The sequence below is a fragment of the Centropristis striata genome, chromosome 19 (genome assembly GCF_030273125.1).
Source record: "Centropristis striata isolate RG_2023a ecotype Rhode Island chromosome 19, C.striata_1.0, whole genome shotgun sequence".
Lineage (NCBI taxonomy): Eukaryota > Metazoa > Chordata > Actinopteri > Perciformes > Serranidae > Centropristis > Centropristis striata.
In genome coordinates, this window is record NC_081535.1 from 26,508,594 (window position 1) to 26,528,292 (window position 19,699).

Below are 19,699 nucleotides of genomic sequence, written 5' to 3' on the forward strand. Positions count from 1 at the left end.
TGTTTGATATTTGCAGGAGGCAGATTTGGACATGAGGCAAATTCAATTATTCTGACTTTTGTTGTTTGAATATATATGAATTGGTTGTTGTTATTTTTCTTTGGTTGAACTATATAGTCGGCCATTAATGAACCATGTTATACAGTGAATTTAATGTATGAATGTAATGTTATTATATTTTATGATATTCACATTTTGTTTGGAGTCACTTCAAATGCAAAGGGAGTCAACATGTACATTAAAGGTACAAATAGGATTTTTATTTAACTAAAATATATTAATAACTTTTAAATCTATTATCATTTTGACATATATTTGTCAGAAAATATGAATGAAATTAATATTCTTGAATATTGTTGTATAAGTTTTCTTATTATTTATGTGTTTTTTATGAATTGATTACTTAAAAAAGTAAACTTCCTTTACTCAGAATTGATTTGTATGTTTTTTCTTTATTATACAATGAAAGTTTTTGTAAAATTAGAGCTAAAAAAAGAGCTTTTAAAATTTTTTTTTAATTTTTTTATACAGTTTACAGTATCACAATATATTGCAGTATAATTAATCCCCGTATTGTCAGATTTTTGCCAATACATAGCCCTGTCACAAAGTTCCAAAGCTTTCATCACCTCTTCAGGTCTTCTTCAGTGAGTGTAGTTTGTTCGACCGACATGGAGAGTGCCAGTGTGGCAAAATCAACTTTTTAATCTGGTTTTGCTAGTGCATTGGGGCTGTAGTGGTTGGTGCTGCAGGGGAGGCCAAAAAAAAACGACGCAGCACAAATGCGTTCTTTTATTTCCCACCTTGTCTTTAGACCAGGCTGCTAAACCAGCAGGGACCACGGTGAGATTCTTCTGTTAACTTCTCTCTCCGTCTCTCCACCAGGCTGTCTGTCCAACCTTCCACCAAACGCCAAGAAGATCTCCAACTCGTACGAAGAGCGCCGCAAACAAGCCACCGCCATCGTGCTGCTGGGGGTCATCGGCGCTGAGTTCGGTGCTGAGATTGAACCTCCAAAGGGTTTGGCTCGGGCCCGGGCAGGCGGACAGGCACCTGAAGGCTTCGGACTGACCAGTGGAGGCTCGTCCAACTACTCCCTGGCCAGACACACATGTAAGTACAGAGATAAGACTCTTATTGATGTGTTTACAGGCTGGGTTTACACAAATGTACAGCGTCCTGAGGCAGGCATGTAGGGAGGCCTCCCAGCATGCACCAGGGCATTTTATGTGTGATGATTACTGGTGTTATTGAGGCTTTAAACACATCTCTAAACGTCACCTGTTCTCATGGGAGACTGTATATGAGGCCATGTTTAGATGGAGAAGATCTGGACAGAAAACGCAAAAGTGGCATTGCATTCTCACTTTTTATTCCGCCTTTAGACGAGCATCTTTCGGGGGAAATCTGCATCCATACGATGACGCAAATGTCTGTGAAATTTGATGTAGTATGCAGCCAGGTGGCCAGGTGGTACTGTGAAGCACTTCTGCCGAATTGGTGTATCAAAAAATTGCCCAGGGTAATTAATACACCTCTCTGTTCTGTTTAATTATCTGTGATAATTCTGCTTAACTGCTGAAATGACTCCTGGATAGTTATCAGAGCTGCTAGGGCAACTTGAATGTCTGACTGATGGAAATAGTCCGACATGTTTGTTGTTGTTGATGATGAGAGACACTTTTACTTTTTTACCCCTTTTGATGAAAACACAACGGTGAAGCATTTTTAATATTACCACTCTGGAGGGTGGTTTCATTTTTTTGTAAATGGTAAATGGACTGCTCTCATATAGCTCTTTTATCCAAAGCGCTTTACACTACACTCTACCCTCATTCACCCATTCACACACACATTCATACTGGTGGACAAGGCTACCAGGGCACACTGGTGCCACCTGCCACCATTGGGAATTAATTCACTCACCGATAAACGCAGCATCAGGAGCGATTTGGGGTTCAGTATCTTGCTCAAGGATACTTCCACATGTAGCTGCCATTGTCGGGGATCGAACCACCAACCTTCCGGTTACTGAACAAACGCTCTACCAACTGAGTCACAGCCGTCCGTGTTTTTAAGCCCCAAAAATGATGACACCATCTAAACGAAAGGCATATCTGATAAAGTATTTTGTTGTTTTCACCCAAGAGCGTTGTGTAAACAGGCCCTAAGTCACAAGATCTCGTAACTCTCGCATGGTTTTATAATCTCAGGAGGCATCCTGTTCACCACAAAACCTGTGACACTTTAAATGATTGTTCTCAGGCGCCTTTAAACTTACTTTAAACCTTAAAACTTATTATGAGACTTCTTGTTGTCTCATGTGAGGCAGTTGTGTTTGAAAGTACCAACTTAGAAGATAATCAAATTGGAAGTACAATATGTTCTTTTTTCATACAGAACAATTACTCTGTTGTTATATATTCTGTTACCGTAATATACATTTCATAAATTTAACCTTCAGATATTCAGTGGTTTCTGTTGTGGTCCAGAATCATGTTTTTTTCTAAACTCCGAACTACACAACTGACAAAGTAGAAAGTTCAGTGTTGGATTAGAGGTGAGGGGAGAGATGGGATTGATTTTCACCTACCAAGCTTGACACCTTAAGGAGCTTGGCACTGACTCACACACACACACTCACACACACACACACACACACACACACGCTCACTGGGCCCAGCCTGTGCCACGCTGTGCCTGCAGCGTTGGACCTTGGTGGGCATCAAACCTGCACTAAGCAGAGCTGCTCTTCCATCCTGCTGCTCCCGACCTCTGATTGGCTGCCTCTGGGGCCGTCCGCCCAGCGACAGAGCCTGTAGCCTCACTGATAGACTGTGGAGCGTGATGTTGGCCCTGAACACAGTGGTCAGCGCACCTGTGTCAACTGACCGTACACACACACACACACACACACACACACACACACACAGACCCCAAGCCCATGTCATTAAATGAAAACAACTCAAGATTTAATTGATCCCCTTGAGTAGAGTTCAACCCTTTTAAAACCTCTCCCTGACCCCTCTGGCTGGGTATCATTTCGACAATGTAATCCCGTAAGATACTTTTTTTTCACTCAGCAGAATAAACCAAACTTCTCAAAGTCATCATGTTTAATCTTATATTGGCATTAAGAAGTCACAGTGGCTTTCACAGGGCTGCCACATAGAGACAGACAACCATTCACGCTCTCATTCACTCCTACGGGAAATTTAGAGTCACCAATTAAACCTAAGCTGCTGTTTTTGGACTGGGAGTTAGCCGGAGGACCGGGAGAGAACCCATGCTGACACGGGGAGAACAGGCCTGAGGCTGTCCTTAAAGTCGCTAGAAGTCGCTAAATGACGTCATCGCCTAATTTGCATGATTGACCATGTGCATGTACTTGTAATGGACGCTCTAGGAGAGAGGAATAATGTCATGGGAAAGACAGAAAGTGAGTAAAAAACACCCAAATATGTTTGGAACTGCAAGTGCACTGTCTTCTCTCACAATTGCAACCCTCCTTCTTTATCCGGGCTTGGGACCGGCAAAAGTGACCCAAAAGAGACACTGACTAGCCAGCAGCGACTTCGAGCGACTTGCAGACTGGACGCTAAGGTGTTAACATCCCCTCCGGCTCTGTGACTGCAGCTGGGAGGAACTGCAGCTGGGAGAGACTCCTGCGGGAGGACTGAGCTGCTTGTGAGTACTTTGGGACGAGGGAGGTGCCGCCGGCAGCACCCGCTGCTCGTTAAGAAGAGTATGAACGAGTCTCCAATAACACCAAAAAAGTCTCTAGATTTGTCGCTAGTCCCTTTATTGAAAAGTAGTTGCTATGGGGGGTCCGAAAAGTCGCTAAATCTATCGACAAAGTTGGCAACACTGGCTGTGAGGCATAGGTGCTAACCACCACACCACCGTGTAGCCCTCAGTGCGTTCATAAAAGTTAGTTTGTTTAATTATTTATTTTTTTACTCTGGATTTGTTTGAACCTGATTTTGGGGAAAAGTGTTGGCACACAATAAATGCCAACACAAGCGTGCACCCCGTTGTTGGTGTGACACAGGGCGGGGTGTTGGGCTCACTGGTCGATGACTGTCAGCCATCAGTGATGGACCAACTAATCCCTATGCAGTTAGCCGTAATGGCCGTTCCAGGCAGCTACTTTCTGTGTTTACTTTCAGTCACACTCTGAGACAAGTGTTTGAAATGATTGATCATGTTTATTTGGGAAAGCTGTTGGAGGCTTTCGCTGCTTGCCTCAAGAAATGCCATTTTGACGATATGTCCCAGGGAATGGAAATCGGGGAACAAACACCAGTCTCCAATGTCAAATTCACACACTGTGGAGCCATCCATCCACCCTGACCTCCTCTTTACCAGGGTTTTGAGCTGTAACATCATGCTTCTCCTGCCACCATTCCTGACAACAGTCACAACTCACCTTGCTCTGGAGGTCCTTGTCGCTTTGACCTAAGCATAGGTCGTATTCAGGTATTTGAACAAACGATTGATGTCATAGTTCTTCCAGGAGGACAGTTTCTACTAACTGAACTGGCTGCTCTGTGGAGTCAGGGTGGCAGCTTTCTCCTTTAACTGACCCCGCAAAATAGCTGAACCCTGTAAAATGTGTTATTACCTAATAAAAAGCTTGATCAGACTATTAAAGATGACTATAAAAAGCTTGTGGTGGAGGACGTGTTTAATTCTCTCTCCACTGTTTCTTTCTCACGTGTGTCATTCCTGCCTCTTTTTTCCCATTTTATCCTTCTTTTCTTTTCACTCTGTTTTTCCCCAGCTCTCATTCAGTCTGTTGTTTTTCTCCCTCCTTCCACTATCCATCTCCCCCTTCTCCTCTCTCTGTTATGAAATTGAAAGATGGATCGTTGTTGTTGGCATACAGCCCCGTGTGTGTGTGATGAATGAGAGCTGTCCACCCAGAGAGAGGGAGGGTACAGTAGTCTATACAGCAGAGTATAGATTGATGTTTTCATATGGCAAGGAGGGAAATGTAGGGAAGGTGGAGGGGGAGATGGAGCTTAAGGAAGGAAGGAAGGAAGGACAGATGATGACGGAGGGAAGGGAGAATGTGATTGGACAGGATAACAGAGACAAACTGTACATCTGTGTGTCGTCTCTGGACAATATTGCTCACAGTAAATGTCAAAATACCTAGAGTGCCCTCTGAGGCCCGTTCACCGTGAACGGTGGCATTTTAAAACATTCATGAGAGCAGATTGGAAATTGAGTTTTACTTTCGATCATAGAAAATTTTACAAGGACAAGCAGGTGATGGAAACTGACCCTCGTTAGTCTCTTTGCTGGAACTGATTATCTTATACTCTCTACTCTAATTCTAGTCTAAAACATTAACATTACTAATAACTAATATGGCACACTAGTGATACTAATATTCTCACAGCAGCAGTGCATGGAAACATTACATATTAATTTGAATTTTTGTCTTTAAATTTGTATAAAATCCAGAGTAATTTTGGGGCAGTCAGTCAGACGACAGTTAAGACATTCCTGATTATATATTTTTTATGTAATCAAGTGCCTCACCACGGTAGCTAAATCTTCGCATGACCATCTACAGTCATGAAAAAAATGATTAGACTATGGTTTTCTTCAATTTCTTGTTCATTTCAATGCCTGGTACAACTAAAGGTACATTTGTTTGGACAAATGTAATGATAACAACAAAAATAGCTCATAAGAGTTGAATTTAACAGCTGATATCTAGACATTTTCCATGGTTTTCTTGATAATAACCAAAATCATTATCAAGAAAACCATGAAAAATGGCTAGATATCAGCTAAAATGAACAAGAAAGCAAGGAGAAAACAAGGGTGGTCTAATACTTTTTTCCATGACTGTATTAGCAGGATGAGTTATAATTAAAAGCTTCTTAAACCTTTCAGTATTGGCTTCATCTTGGTCTCAACAGAACAGGGAAATATGCACAATTAATAGCTTCCAGAAGGATTTAAATGGAAGTGAGTCTCCATCTGAAATACCCACAATGCATGTGACATATCAAACCAATCAAAATACATCCAAAACACAAACGTGTATATACACACACCAAACATTATGTAAAAAATGGAACCTATACAGTGATGTATACAAGAGAGGACTTCCTCCCAAGGTATAGTACAGCAGCTTGATAGCTGCTAGCTGTATTAAATGTATATCAAACATTATTATATAAACACATTACATACCCTTATAGGTAGAGGTGTGAATCAGCAAAGACCCCTACAATAGCTTGATAGCTGCTAGCTGTATTAAATGTATATCAAGCATTAGTATATAAACACATTACATACCCTTATAGGTAGAGGTGTGAATCAGCAAAGACCCCACGGTACCATTTTACCCTGATACTTGAGTCACAATACGATATTATTGCGATTTTAAGCATTTTGCGATATGGTGAATATTGCATTTTCGCGATTATCACGATTTTTTAGGTAAGGTTTAGCGAAAATAAAACCAGAAAAAAGTTGGAACTTGTCCTAACTAGAGACTAACTGCAGCACTAGTTGATGAAAGTACAGCAGCCAGTAAGAAAATTGTGAAGCTGTGAAACACGTAAAAAAACAACAACCTTGAAAGTAACACAATTCCAATTGAGTGTATATCAACAAAAACAAAAGTTTATCAGTGAGCACATCAAATATTCTGTCACAGTTTCCCTGCAAGTAAACAGATGGCTTTTTATTTTTCATGTTCGCAGTGGTAACTGACCAAACATTACCTTATTATATTTCATTATATTTTTATAATATGCATATTCACAGCAGTCACAGCATCTCTCTTACAGGTGCATCTCAATACATTAGAATATCATGTAAAAGTCAATTTCCAGTAGTTCAAGTCAAACAGCTCCAACCAAGTATTGAGTCATATAGATAGACATACTTTTCAGAGGCCAACGTTTTCATATTAAACATACTAAAATTGTTCTTTTGTAATATTAAATTTTTTTGAGACACACTGGATTTTAGGTCTTCAATAAATGTAAACCACAATCATTATAATTAGAACAACTTCAATAAATTAAGATGGGAAATGTTTCATTGTGTGTAATGAACCAATATAATGTGTTATTTCCACTTTTGGAATTGAATTACTCACATACATAAACTTTTCTATGATATTCTAATGTATTGAGATGCACCTGTAGTCTCTCCCTCTCTCACTCACCATACCAACTCTCAATCCGTCTTCTTCTTATTGTATTGCTTTTTAAAATTCTTTCTTTCTCCCCTTCCCTGCAGCGAGTCTGATACGACTCGCATCCACTAACCAAGTCCCCAACATTGATTTACCTTCACCTCTCATTTAAGCTCAAACAGGGAAGGAAGGAGAGAGAGAGAAAGGGGGTGGAGGGTAGAAAGTAGAAAGCCTGTTAGTGGTCGACTCGGCCTGGTAAACTTTAGACATTGCCAATCTGTCACTATTTCACACTCTCTACTTCCCTCCCTACTTTATTCATCCCTACTTCCTTCCTTCCTCCCTCCCTCCTCCTCCTCTTCCTCCTCCTGCTCTAATCACCCTCTCGGTGTTAATGTGACATGTTTACTGCTCTAACTAACAGCTCATTATGGCCAACTGATGCTTTGTCAATAGCTATTGGTTCATTTGGGTCCGGGCCTGCCTTTAAACAAAGACTTCCAGCGTGAGCAATGGACCCGAGTCCGGACCTCTCTCACTTCCTGCTCCCTGACGAGAGGGGAGGGGTTGTAAATTTGAGTTTCGATCTGGCCAATTACAGCACTGATTGTTAACGGCCATCTTTAATAGTCCAGGAGAAAAAAAATGATAATAGAGGCTTCTTTGTGCAGGTTCATTACAAACACCTGCCCACCCACAGTCACTGTCATTGAACTTTGACCTCATATCCTCAGAGGCCCATGCTGGGGGTGTCCCCGGTTTGAATGTGGGAAGAGCACGTACACACATATTTACAATGTCAGAGGTTTGAATTTGACTGGTGACCTTTTGTCCCATGACCCTCAAATCATACTGCCCCCTGTCCGCCCTCCCACACAGCCACCTACACAGTTTATTTATTGATTATCAGTTTATTTGAAACTAATGTTTAGTTGATTTCCTATCAGCAGGGCAGCTCACTATGCAAATAGTGTTTATCGAATTTTATACAACACAGATCACAAGGATAACATTAACATTAGAGGTGGGGGGAAAAATTGATACAGCATAGTTTCGCAATATTTTGCATGGCAATATTATATCAATTCATGGCTGCCAAGGAGGCTTTAGCGGGCTCACTCTTAGGAATATACTGGAGATACTGGTATCATATGAAACTAGAAGATCTAAGGAAAGTTTGGCTTTTTTACGTTTCATTAAAAAAATTGAGGGCAACGCAGCTTGTTGTTTTTAAAAGTTTGATAAATTGCTGCAGTTGTTGTCGTCCATACATGTTTGATATCAGTTCTGTTTAGTTTGACTGTTATTTAAAATAATTCTCCTGTATTGACAAGATGCAACCGAATGCACCATGAAGTCCCTGTCGGCGCACGCACACACTTTACTGTACAAAGCAATGTGTAGGAGCGTTACATTTTAAAATTGAAAAAACTTGACTGCGGCTTTCCAAAGTTCGCAAAAGGGTGGACAGAAATAAATTTGTCCATGACTTAAGAAACAAGGGGCCTCGTAAAAACCTGCTCGCACTTTTTTCCCTTGCAGCGAAATTGTGTCGTAAGCTGGTGAGGCGTTACAAATGAGGCAACATTTTGTGTGTGGTCCAAATAGTTCTGGTTCTAATCTTGCTAACAGGACTTTTTACATGTTTACACATAAATGTACAGTATCTTGTTGGGAAGGTGTCGAAATAATGCTGCAAAGTTTGGCTTTTTCATGTTTCATTCAAAAACAAATTCAAAGCAGTGAAGCTTAAAGTTTTTGAAAGTTTGATAAAATGTTGCAGTTGTTGTCGTCCATACATGTTTGATATCAGTTCAGTTTGACTGAATACTTTGTTGGTCAGTCTGTGGGTTTGACTCTCATTGTGGAGAAATAAAAAGACTGAAGTGAGATGAACAGACTGAGAATTTTCTCTTATTTGACAAAACAATTCTTGATTTAATTTATTTTTCGGGACACAAAATGCAGTTAAACAGTTAAATCTCAATCTATTGTATGGCAATACTCACCATATCACAAAATGCTTAAAATCGCAATAATATCATATCGGACAACATGCATGCTACAAGTTATGTACCCTCATTTAAGTCTCCTTATTTCTGCTTTTTTATATTTTCCAAAAAGCTGGTGTTCTATTCAGGGACGCACAATATGGATTTTTTTCAGCCACTGCAGATAACTATAGATTTTGTTGTTTTAGTGTAAAATATGACAATATTAGTGATGCAAGAAAAGTTAACCACACCTAACTGACATCACTATTGTAAAAACACAGAAGAGTTTTAATAGGTCACATTAAAAAAAAAAATACAAATAAACATTTTGCCAAATAATAAAATTAAACATCTTGATTTTATCCATAAAATCAAACATGTCAATGTATGGAATACTCAACACAAACCTAAAGGATTTTATAGAACAAAAATTAGTCTGCAAATAAGTGAAATGCACTGTCATAATCAGACATTTCAACATTCTGAACACAAGTGTTTAAAACATAAAGTAAAGTGCGAAAATAAAGACTTAAAACTCCAAAACTGTCCTTCAGGTAACAGATGGTGCAAAGCATTCTGTATCAACTGTATTTATTGGCTGTAACTTAATTACCTGAATAATAAATAATAATATGATTTTCTCTGAAATCATACATCCCTATTGTATTTTTTAAGTGTCAGCAAAAAAATACAAAAACTAAAGCTGTTACAACGCCAGACAGTGTACAACAAATGTTTGAAGTCTTTGTAAAAGCAACAGTAAAATGTTTTTTTTAGAGTAATGATTTTCATAGGAGGATTTTGTCCCAAAACTGAGAAAAAGTCATAGCTCAGCCTGTAATGGTTTTCTGTTGGTGGTCTTGATGATTTGTACTAATCACTCACTGAGGGTCAAAGTTCATTCATCCCTACATCACAGTGGATATTTATAGTCCACTGTTTGTATGCATATTGATGTGTAACGAAAACATGATTGATTTTGGCTCTTTCTGCTGTTTGCTCACATGGTGTTGAGCACCAGCTTAGGGTCAAAGTTCACCCCCCTATCACTGATTCAGTCACATCATGCTAACACCTCACCCATTCTGCATGTTGGATTCTTTGCATTATTATGAATCTCACTACGTTTTTTGGTATGGCCTCAGTAGTATTCCAGCTATATGATTGGCCAGGTGTCTATTAGTGGTCGACCGATACAGGTTTTTTAATGCCGATGCTGATACAGATTATTTTGACATCAGTCTTAACCGATCCCCAATATGTGGGATATTGCTTAGGATATGGCTTAGGTTTAATTGGTGACTCTAAATTGCCTGTAGGTGTGTATGAGAGCATGAATGGTTGTCTGTCTCTATGTGTCAGCCCTGTGATAGTCTGGAGACCTGTCCAGGGTGTACCCCGCCTCTCGCCCAATGTCAGCTGGGATCAGCTCCAGTCCCCCACAAGCCAAGTGCAGATCAGGCGGCAATCTCCGTGTCTGAGCAGGGAGACAAAACAGGAAGTGCCTTAAACTGCGTTCTGCGTTGTAAATTTAGCTGCAATAAAATCTGTCCATTCATTTCAGTGCAAAATGAGAAAACTTCTCACTTGACTTATTACCCCAGAAGTTTTTTTAAGACAACACTATAGTCTTAGTCACTAGTAAAAAATCTTCTTCAAGACAATTTGATCTAAATAGTTCTAATAATGGCCCCATTTAGAAGAAAATAGAAGATAAAGAATCATATGATTTGGGGCGTGGCTACCTTTGATTGACAGGTCACCAACCAAGGTGAACCGTCATCAGGAGAGAAGCAGAACAATGCGTATCCACGGCAACGTGTCAATAAAGTTATTTTTAATGTTATAGAGATGTAAAAAAGGACGTTTAGCAGTTTGGTCTCATAACTTTGACCCTTTCACTGTATTTTCACTTAATGACGGTTTATTTGAACATTTTGTTCATTAAAATGTCTTGTTCAGCGTTTGGTTGGACTAACAGACACTCCAAGGAGTCGCTGCTCAATTTTCTTAGGTAAGTAACGTACATTTAGTTTTCGTTTTTTGCCAAAACTAACATCTCAGTTAATGCTCCAGTTAATGCTAACATGAATTAGGAGCAGCTTCTCTCAGTCAGGTTGAGGTGTAGAGACGCTGTAGTCAGTGATCAGATCCCTCTCGCTCCTCCACAGTCCAGATATGGTCTGCTCCCCGTATCGGAAACAAGATGGCGACACAAGATGGTGACGAGTGTAACGCTGAACTCGATGCTTCCAAAGGGCAACAAACCAATGGGTGACGTGACTACGTCCGTTATTTATATACAGTCTGCGGTGCGGATAAGCGGTTATGGATAATGTATGAATGAATGAATGGATGAATAGTTACCTAGTCTGATAAAGACAATCAAGTCGAAGACGTCTCGCAACTCCAACTCTGTTGTCACGTCTCAAGTTGCTAATCAGACTGTAAACAATGGCTGCCACACGAAAGAGGATGTCTTCCACTGGTTATCCAGATATCCACTGGCTATACTGGAAACCCCAAAATATGAGCTGTTGCCCCCCTGATTCTAGACTGATAGCCGCTGGGTTCCCAGATTGCACAACTGCTAACAATGTTAGCGCAGAATCCCATCTCTTACAGTCACCCATAACAATGCAGCACAGCGATGCTAACACAGTTAGCGCTGATCTGTCGCTGCCGATATATATTATAACGGTCGTAACCAGCAATGCTAACACAGTTAGCCTCTAGCTATATCTTTCATAGCTCCATCCATAGGCTGTGTGTGCGGATATAAACCAATAAGGAAGGTGGTTTGCCATTTAAGGCGGGCTGATGATTAAATGCCAGGAGATCCAGATGATGACATTAGCTGTGTGTCTGGAGACTGAAGGACCTTTACAGCCACCACAGGATTATAAATACTTATCGTAAATGATCTGTTTTATATTATACGTTTCCTGATGTTATGACTGTTTAGCATTTACATTTCAATTGTAAATATAATGAACTGTATTGATCTCTGAGTGGACTCAGGCTTGCTGTAGTCCAGAAAATTCTGCACATACATCACTGACGTATCATAAATGAACTGATCATTTATTTATTCATTCAGAGTGTATTTATATACATATGGTTTTCTGTTAATGGTTCCAAATGTTGTACGAAACCAGGATTCTTCTGCCTTGCTGTCTCCATTTTTTTCCCTCTGACTTTATCTTTTTGAAGCACTTTGGGAAGAATCTGCTAAAAGCTCTGGACCTCAGGCTTCAGAGGGTGAGACAGGCAGAGACAGACAGACAGACAGACACCCGGGGGGAAGGGGTGTGTGTGTGTGTGTGTGTGTGTGTGTGTGTGTGTGGATGGGGGAATATTTTCAGGAGCCTTAATGGTCAGTCTGTCCCCACAGAGACTGGCTCAAATGTCAGGTCAGCTATGAAGTGACCTCCATCCCGCTCGCGGTCTTTATCCTCTCGGTGTGTGTGTGTGTGTAATACCAAAGTTGAATCTTTTCACCCATACCTCATTTGAAACATTAAGAAGTTATGATTTATTTATAGTAATGACATGTTGCTGCAGCAGGCGGGGCTGTGACTCGCTATTATCGTCATGCGTCTTATCTCTTTTTTAAGATTTTTTCTTTTTAGTTTTAAGATTGCAAATTGGCTGTAAAGATAACTCTGGTGCATTTCCATTGACATTAGAATTTAATGTGTACTGTCCTCAACAATTAAAAAACACATTATTGCAGATTTAATGTCCTATTTTTAAGCAAAAATTATAAAAATTTGAAATATAAGGTGTCATGGTGACCAATACAGTTGCAGTCTCTCTGGGTTTGATTTTATCTCAATATCTTTATTATCTTCATTCACTTCTTCTCATGATATTGTTCTCCTGCAACAAAGGAGAGAAAAAGCAGCGAAATAGGAGCTGATTAAGTCACATGTGCCATAGCATTGTCGGAGAGTAACATCGAGCGTCTGTCATTTCAGATAAACCCCCGCCCCCGATTTATTCTGCTTTCCTCTGATTTGACTGTTTCTACCGTTTGCAGGTAAGGCGCTGACCTTCCTGCTGCTGCAGCCCCCCAGCCCTAAGCTGCCTCCCCACAGCACCATCCGCCGCACCGCCATCGATCTGATTGGCCGAGGCTTCACCGTGTGGGAGCCATATATGGACGTGTCAGCGGTGCTCATGGGGCTGCTGGAGCTGTGCGCTGACGCCGAAAAACAGCTGGCCAAGTGAGTTTAAGCACACACAAATGTTATAGATAACTTGCTAAATATGTATGTTTTAAATGTGAAATACATAAATATACCCTCTACCTTAATATATATGTATAAGACTTGGCACTTGGAACATGACTTGATCTTACCAAGACATAGGTATTTTTTTAATTTGTTATTTTTTATGCATTTTTGACCTTTTGTCCACATGCAACCTGGGTTTTAGGTCACTGAAAATATAACTTTTGTAAAATTCCCTCCAGGGTGGGGAGTAAATGATTTCATGCACCAATTTCTGCATCAATTTATGTGAAAATGCATTTTTTTATGTAAAGGAAAACCCAATATTCAGGCGCCATATGATAATTTAAGGTAAAATAATATAATGGAATATAGCCAAATGCAGTCAGACCAACAGGCATTCTGTATTATTTAAAATAATTCTCCTGTATTGACAAGATGCAGCCGAATGCACCATGAAGTCCCTGTCGGCGCACACACACACTTTCCTGTATGAAGCAATGTGGAGGAACGTTACATTTTAAAATTGAAATAACTTGACTGTGGCTTTCCACAGTTCACAAAAGGGTGGACAGAAATAAATTTGTCCATGACTTAAGAAACAAGGGGCCTCGTAAAAAACCAGCTCACACTTTTTTCCCTCGCAGCGAAATTGTGTCGTGAGCTGGTGAGGCGTTACAAATGAGGCAACATTTTGTGTGTGGCCCAAATAGTTCTGGTTCTAATCTTGCTAACAGGACTTTTTACATGTTAACACATACATTTACAGTTACTTTTGTACTCGTCTGGCTAGTCGGATGTAGCCTGTTGGTACAAGCTTGCCATTAGCCTCCTATAACAGACAGAATCTCCCTTCCCTGTACTTTGGGTTCAGCATAAAATTGTGCTACAAATCGAATGATGCTCCATTGCAGCCAGGTAGCCTTTGTGTAAAAGTTTTTTTTGAGGCTTCTGATGGACCAACCTGTTTCCCCTTTGTGTGATTGGCCAACATGGCTTTCGGCCAACTAGGCTTTCTTTTTAATGGCCAGCATGCAAAGACGTGACGGATAAAATACCTAAAAACACATGCACATAAAAACAAAGCTTACATAAAGATACTTTGGTTCAGAATACTCCTGTCCTCAACTTATTTATTGTTTGTGTTGACTGCTGCTCAGTCGACCCTCTCAGATTCCAGAGTACAGAACGCCTGCTTATTGATACAAATATAAGCGCACACACACACACACACACACACACACACAAACACATACACATGCACAGAAGCATTATAGAGCCGACACACTGAGTTATGGAAGCCAGGCTGTAATCTGATTGCAGGACATTATGATGATGTAACGATGTCTGCGTTGCTCTGACATACGAGTCGTCTGTCTGTGTGCATGTGTTGTCTGCGTTCTTTTAAGGGGGACCTACTATAGAAATGTCCCTCCAGGAAACACTAGTGGTCAGATTATGAAGAAACTCCTTGCTCCTCAGAGGGTGAACCCTTTAAATTCTAATGACCAGTTCACCTTTCCTCAACTGAGATACAAGTTGTACATGCTGACAAATAATCCTGGGCAATGCTGGTGCTGGCACAAGCAAGACTGGCATCACCTGACAGGGTTCTGGTCGTCTTCCACCAAGTAGATGTGTGTATGAAGGCGGTTGATTTATCAGACTTCTTACTTCCACGAGTCACTGAAACTGTGACTGCCTGTTTGACAGAAGTTAGTGTTAGACCCCAGATGTTGACAGCAGCAGAGTGTACCTCCTGGACCATCAACATCACAAGCAGCAGAGAGGAGGTCAAAGGTTATGGCTGCCTTCACACAGTCATAGTGAGCTTGTGGTTACGAGAATGAGCATTTTGTTTGAATTAAGATCAGAGGTCACAGAGAAGAAAATTCTGTGATATCTTCTTTTTTGTGTGTGTGTGTGTGTGTGTGTGTGTGTGTGTGTGTGTGTGTGTGTGTGTGTGTGTGTGTGTGTGTGTGTGTGTGTGTGTGTGTGTGTGTGTGTGTGTGTGTGTGTGTGTGTGTGTGTGTGTGTGTGTGTGTGTGTGTGTGTGTGTGTGTGTGTGTGTGTGTGTGTGAGTGAGTGTGAGTGTGTGTGTATGTGTCTTCCTCCCTGCTGAAATCTAACTGGCCAACATGAGTTGATCCTATTAAGGCTGAAACTCGAGCCGGGTCAGTCTGGTTAAATGAGTATAGATATGTCTGCTGCCGCTGTGTGTGTGTGTTTGTGTGCGGGTAGAAGAGAAAACAACGCAATCAAATTTTTGCACAATAGGAAGTGAAGAGAACTTGAAAAGTGTGAGACATAAGGGTTTTACGATAAATGGTTAACATAAAGAACAGTCTGGAAACCTGGAGTTAAAACCCTGATTCCAAAAAAGTCGGGAAATTGTCTAATACGTAAATAAAACAGAATGTAATCATTTGCTAATCCCTTTTCACTTATATTCAATTGAAAACTGCACAATGGCAATATATTTATTGTTCAAACTATGAGCCTTTGTTTTTGTAACTATACACTGAATTTTGAATTTGATGCATTCTGTTTATTTAGGTTTTATTTAGAATCAAGGTTGTACATACAGCATAAAGTCTTGATTTTAAGGATTTTTAGCATTTGACAGACCCTGTACAATTTCATTGGAAATACTACAATTGTTACTACTGCTACTAATTTTAATGCTTTATACAAACAATTAGGGCTGGGCGATATATCGATATAAAAGATATATATCCATATATTTTTAAATGGGATTTTGACCATCTGGAGACCTGTCCAGGGTGTACCCCGCCTCTTGCCCAATGTCCCCCCATGACTCGAGTGCGGATAAATGGTTAAGGATAATGAATTCATTATTGACACCTACTCTGGCCGCGTTTCCCAGATTCGCTCGTTCTTAAGGACTTAAGAAGGCTCTTAAGAAGGGTTCGGCTAAGAAGGAGCGCTAAGATAGGGGTGTTTCCCAGATGCGTTCTTAACTGCCTTCTTAAGATCCCGCCAAAGAAGCTTCTTAAGAAGCTCTTAGTGGGAGCTGTCCACCGCCGTGGTGCTGAAATATAAATCAATCGATGCCAGGTGGGGAGAAGTGCTGACGCACATAAGCGTTTACATAAACCGTCTGGCTTCGCTCACGGCGACGCTGTTGGTTCGCAGCGAGAATATGCTGTATTGCAGCCATGGTGTCTCACACGCGTGGACTTCGGCAACGCCTTTATATAGACTTGCAGGTGGAGACCCTCTTGATGAGGTTCCAGCTGAGTTCAATTACACCTGTCAGTTTCCCTCATATCTGTGAAATACCACAGGGTTGTTGATGTTTTTATAGCTACTGTAAACTCATATGCAGATGCCGAATGTGTGTGAAAACGTAAAGGGTGATAGTAATGATGATTTATTTTATTTATGTAGCTACAGGAACACATGGGCAATTCTTTATTTTTATATCGTTATTTTTCTTCTTATGCTATTATTTTTCTTGCGTCAGTGTTCTGCAGCTATGAGCGCACATTCATCATTACGCAGGGTTTTAGTATTCCTTTGTGTCCGATATAACTTTCCCTGATGCGGCTGCACTGAGCGTTTGGTCGCTAAGAAGGCCGTTAAGAGTGGGTCAGGGCGATCTTACACTTCCTTCTTAGTGAAAGATCTTCTTAAGCTAAGAACGACTCTGGGAAACACTTCCTTCTTTCACAGCGCTCTTAAGAGCGTCCCTAAGACGCTCTTAGCGCTTAAGAGCTTCTTAAGCGCTAAGAGCGAATCTGGGAAACGCGGCCTCTGTCATTTAGGTTGGAGATCTTGTTGGTTTTTACTCGTGCATTCCAGTCTTAATGATAAAACAGGCTAACCATGTTCTGAAATACATAATCTTCTCATCTGTCTCTCACTTTTCTTACTTTGCTAAGTCTACTGAGTCACAGGTTCTTCAGAATTTGAGTCAGAATTTAAAATGTGGACAAAACAAACACACATAAAAACTGTGTACCTTACAAAAAAGGAACTTTCAAACTTCTAAAGTCCGTCTGTCAACACGAGTGTGAGCTCACCAGATGTCCTGCAGTGGACTGCAATGTAAAGGCCTCTTGCTGAAATAAAGCCGGCTCTCATTTGATCAGACGGAGATGTGTTTATTGTGGCCACTGCAGAGATAAATGCATGTTTTAATGTGTGTAAAGAGATGTATTTATCCCTGCACGTCAGCTACACACTTTATTCACTCTGTGTCTTTTTTGAAGTATTGCATTTGTCATGCAGAGGTAAATCAATGTTTTGGTAATCTGTTTGTGTCGTGCAGAGATAAGTGCATGTTGTTGTCAACATAGATGCTGACTCATGAACACAACAGGATGTTTCCATGCAGAGAAACAATGATCACAAACTGCAGGACACTTCTCAGTAAAAAAGAGAAAATAAAGTTTTGAACTTGGGAATATGTCAGTGAGTATTCAGTAATCCAGTTGATTAATATGTTAGTCAAATAGCTGGTATGTCAGTTTCCCAGCCAGCCAGTAAAACATCCAGTTAGTAGATGGCTGAAAAAACCTCTTAGCCACTAAACTTTTTATCAAACCAGTCAAGTCAGTCATGTCCATTCTGACCCCCCCGGTGCAGAAAATGCAGAAATCTCCAAAATGTCTAAAGTTTTTTAAACAATATCACAGCATGGATTTTTCTTTGGTGTTCCAAAGGTCTTGGTGTAATATTCTAGAGGGTTTTTGACCATCTTTATCTTTTATAATATTGAAATTCAGCAGCATATGTGTTGATTTAATGGTATCAACCCAAAAATTGCAATTTATGGGACATAATTGAGCATTGTAATGGACTTCAGAAAGCCATATATTGATATTCTAAACCCTATATATACCCCATATTGCCCTATATACCATGATGGTGGAATGTAACTAAGTACATACACTCAAGTACTGTACTTAAGTAAAGTACAAGTACCTAGAAAATGTACTTATTTCCATTTTATGTAACTTTATACTTCTACTTCACTACATTTAGAGGCAAATATTGTATTTTTACTCCACTACATTTAGCTGACAGCTTTAGATTTTCAGGTCGAGATTTAACATAAAAAACACTTTAAAATGATTATGCATTTTTATATATTAAACCTCGCAACAGTATATAGTTAATAGAAATACCTCACGACAAATAATCTAAAAATATATATTTAGACTATATATCTGAGTGAGGACATTCTGCATAACAAGTACTTTTACTTTTCATACTTTAAGTACATTTTTTATGTACTTCGACTTAAGTATTTCTTGAATGCATGAGTTTTACTTGTGTTGTATTAGTACTTTTCCTGAAGTAAGAGATCTGAATACTTTTTCCACGACTGGAGATTTGTGTCCATGTTAACAGTGCAGTAACTTCACATATTACATGCTCAAATGCATGTATAACAGTATAAATAGGAATATAAAAGGTTTGAAGCAAATAAAAAATAACCACTTACTGTGATTTCTTTTTTTTTTTTTTGCTGCAAGAACAGCAGACCAACATTAATTGCAAGAAGTAATTTTGTGCATATTTATACTGCACTTTTAAGATTTCATGCTCAAATGAATGTAGTTGTACTGAGGGCCATTTCAAGTGAGGGTGCGGGCCGTATGCGGCCCCTGGGCCTCCAGTTGCCCATCCCTGCTCTAGAACATGTTGACTCACACTGCCGAGCATCTCAAATTAATCTTTAGGTTCTTAGCTTTCAGATGATGTTCACCACGTCTATGTAGCATCTACTGCTGACCTGCTATCTGCCCCTAAAGACACACTGCCTCCACCCCCAATTCTCAATAAAGGGGGCTGAGCATTAAGGGGTTAAACCACCCAGTGAATAGGTCGCTAGAAACCCAGTTAGACAATAAATGAGCAAGGCAGTCAGCGCCTAAGCCAGCCAGTACATTAATCAGCAAATCATTCAGTCAGTAAACGAGTCAGTAAAGCTAATAAAACATCTAGTCTAATAATAAATGATTGCAGATTCAGATGGTCTGCATAACATTTAAGCGGACCGGACCAGCAAACCCAGAAATCGACCCAACTCTATCTGGCAGCAAACCAATCGGTGAGGTCGTTGCATAGTAAAGCATCCAGTCTGTGACTCCCTGAGCAAGGCAGTCAGTAAACAGTCAGTCAGTCAGTGGCTTTCTCACAGCAGTGACTCTCATCATGTGATCGAGGTTATTCACTCCTCCCTCACACAAAAAAAATCAATACTTCCAATCCTCACTGTGTGTATGTGTGTGACTCAGTATTGACTGGATAATGTCAGCGTGATACTGGCT

The 19,699-nt window shown here is 40.2% G+C and overlaps 1 protein-coding gene across 3 annotated transcripts in view; it reads left to right on the forward strand.

Moving 5' to 3' along the window:
* LOC131992044 (WD repeat-containing protein 7) overlaps positions 1–19,699 on the forward strand; it is a 162,745-nt gene that overhangs the window by 114,504 nt on the left and 28,542 nt on the right. For all 3 annotated transcript variants that reach the window (XM_059357387.1, XM_059357388.1, XM_059357389.1), the window contains 2 exons: positions 886–1,113; positions 13,205–13,391. In XM_059357387.1, coding sequence (XP_059213370.1) covers positions 886–1,113; positions 13,205–13,391 — 415 coding nt within the window. The remainder of the gene's footprint in view (positions 1–885; positions 1,114–13,204; positions 13,392–19,699) is intronic.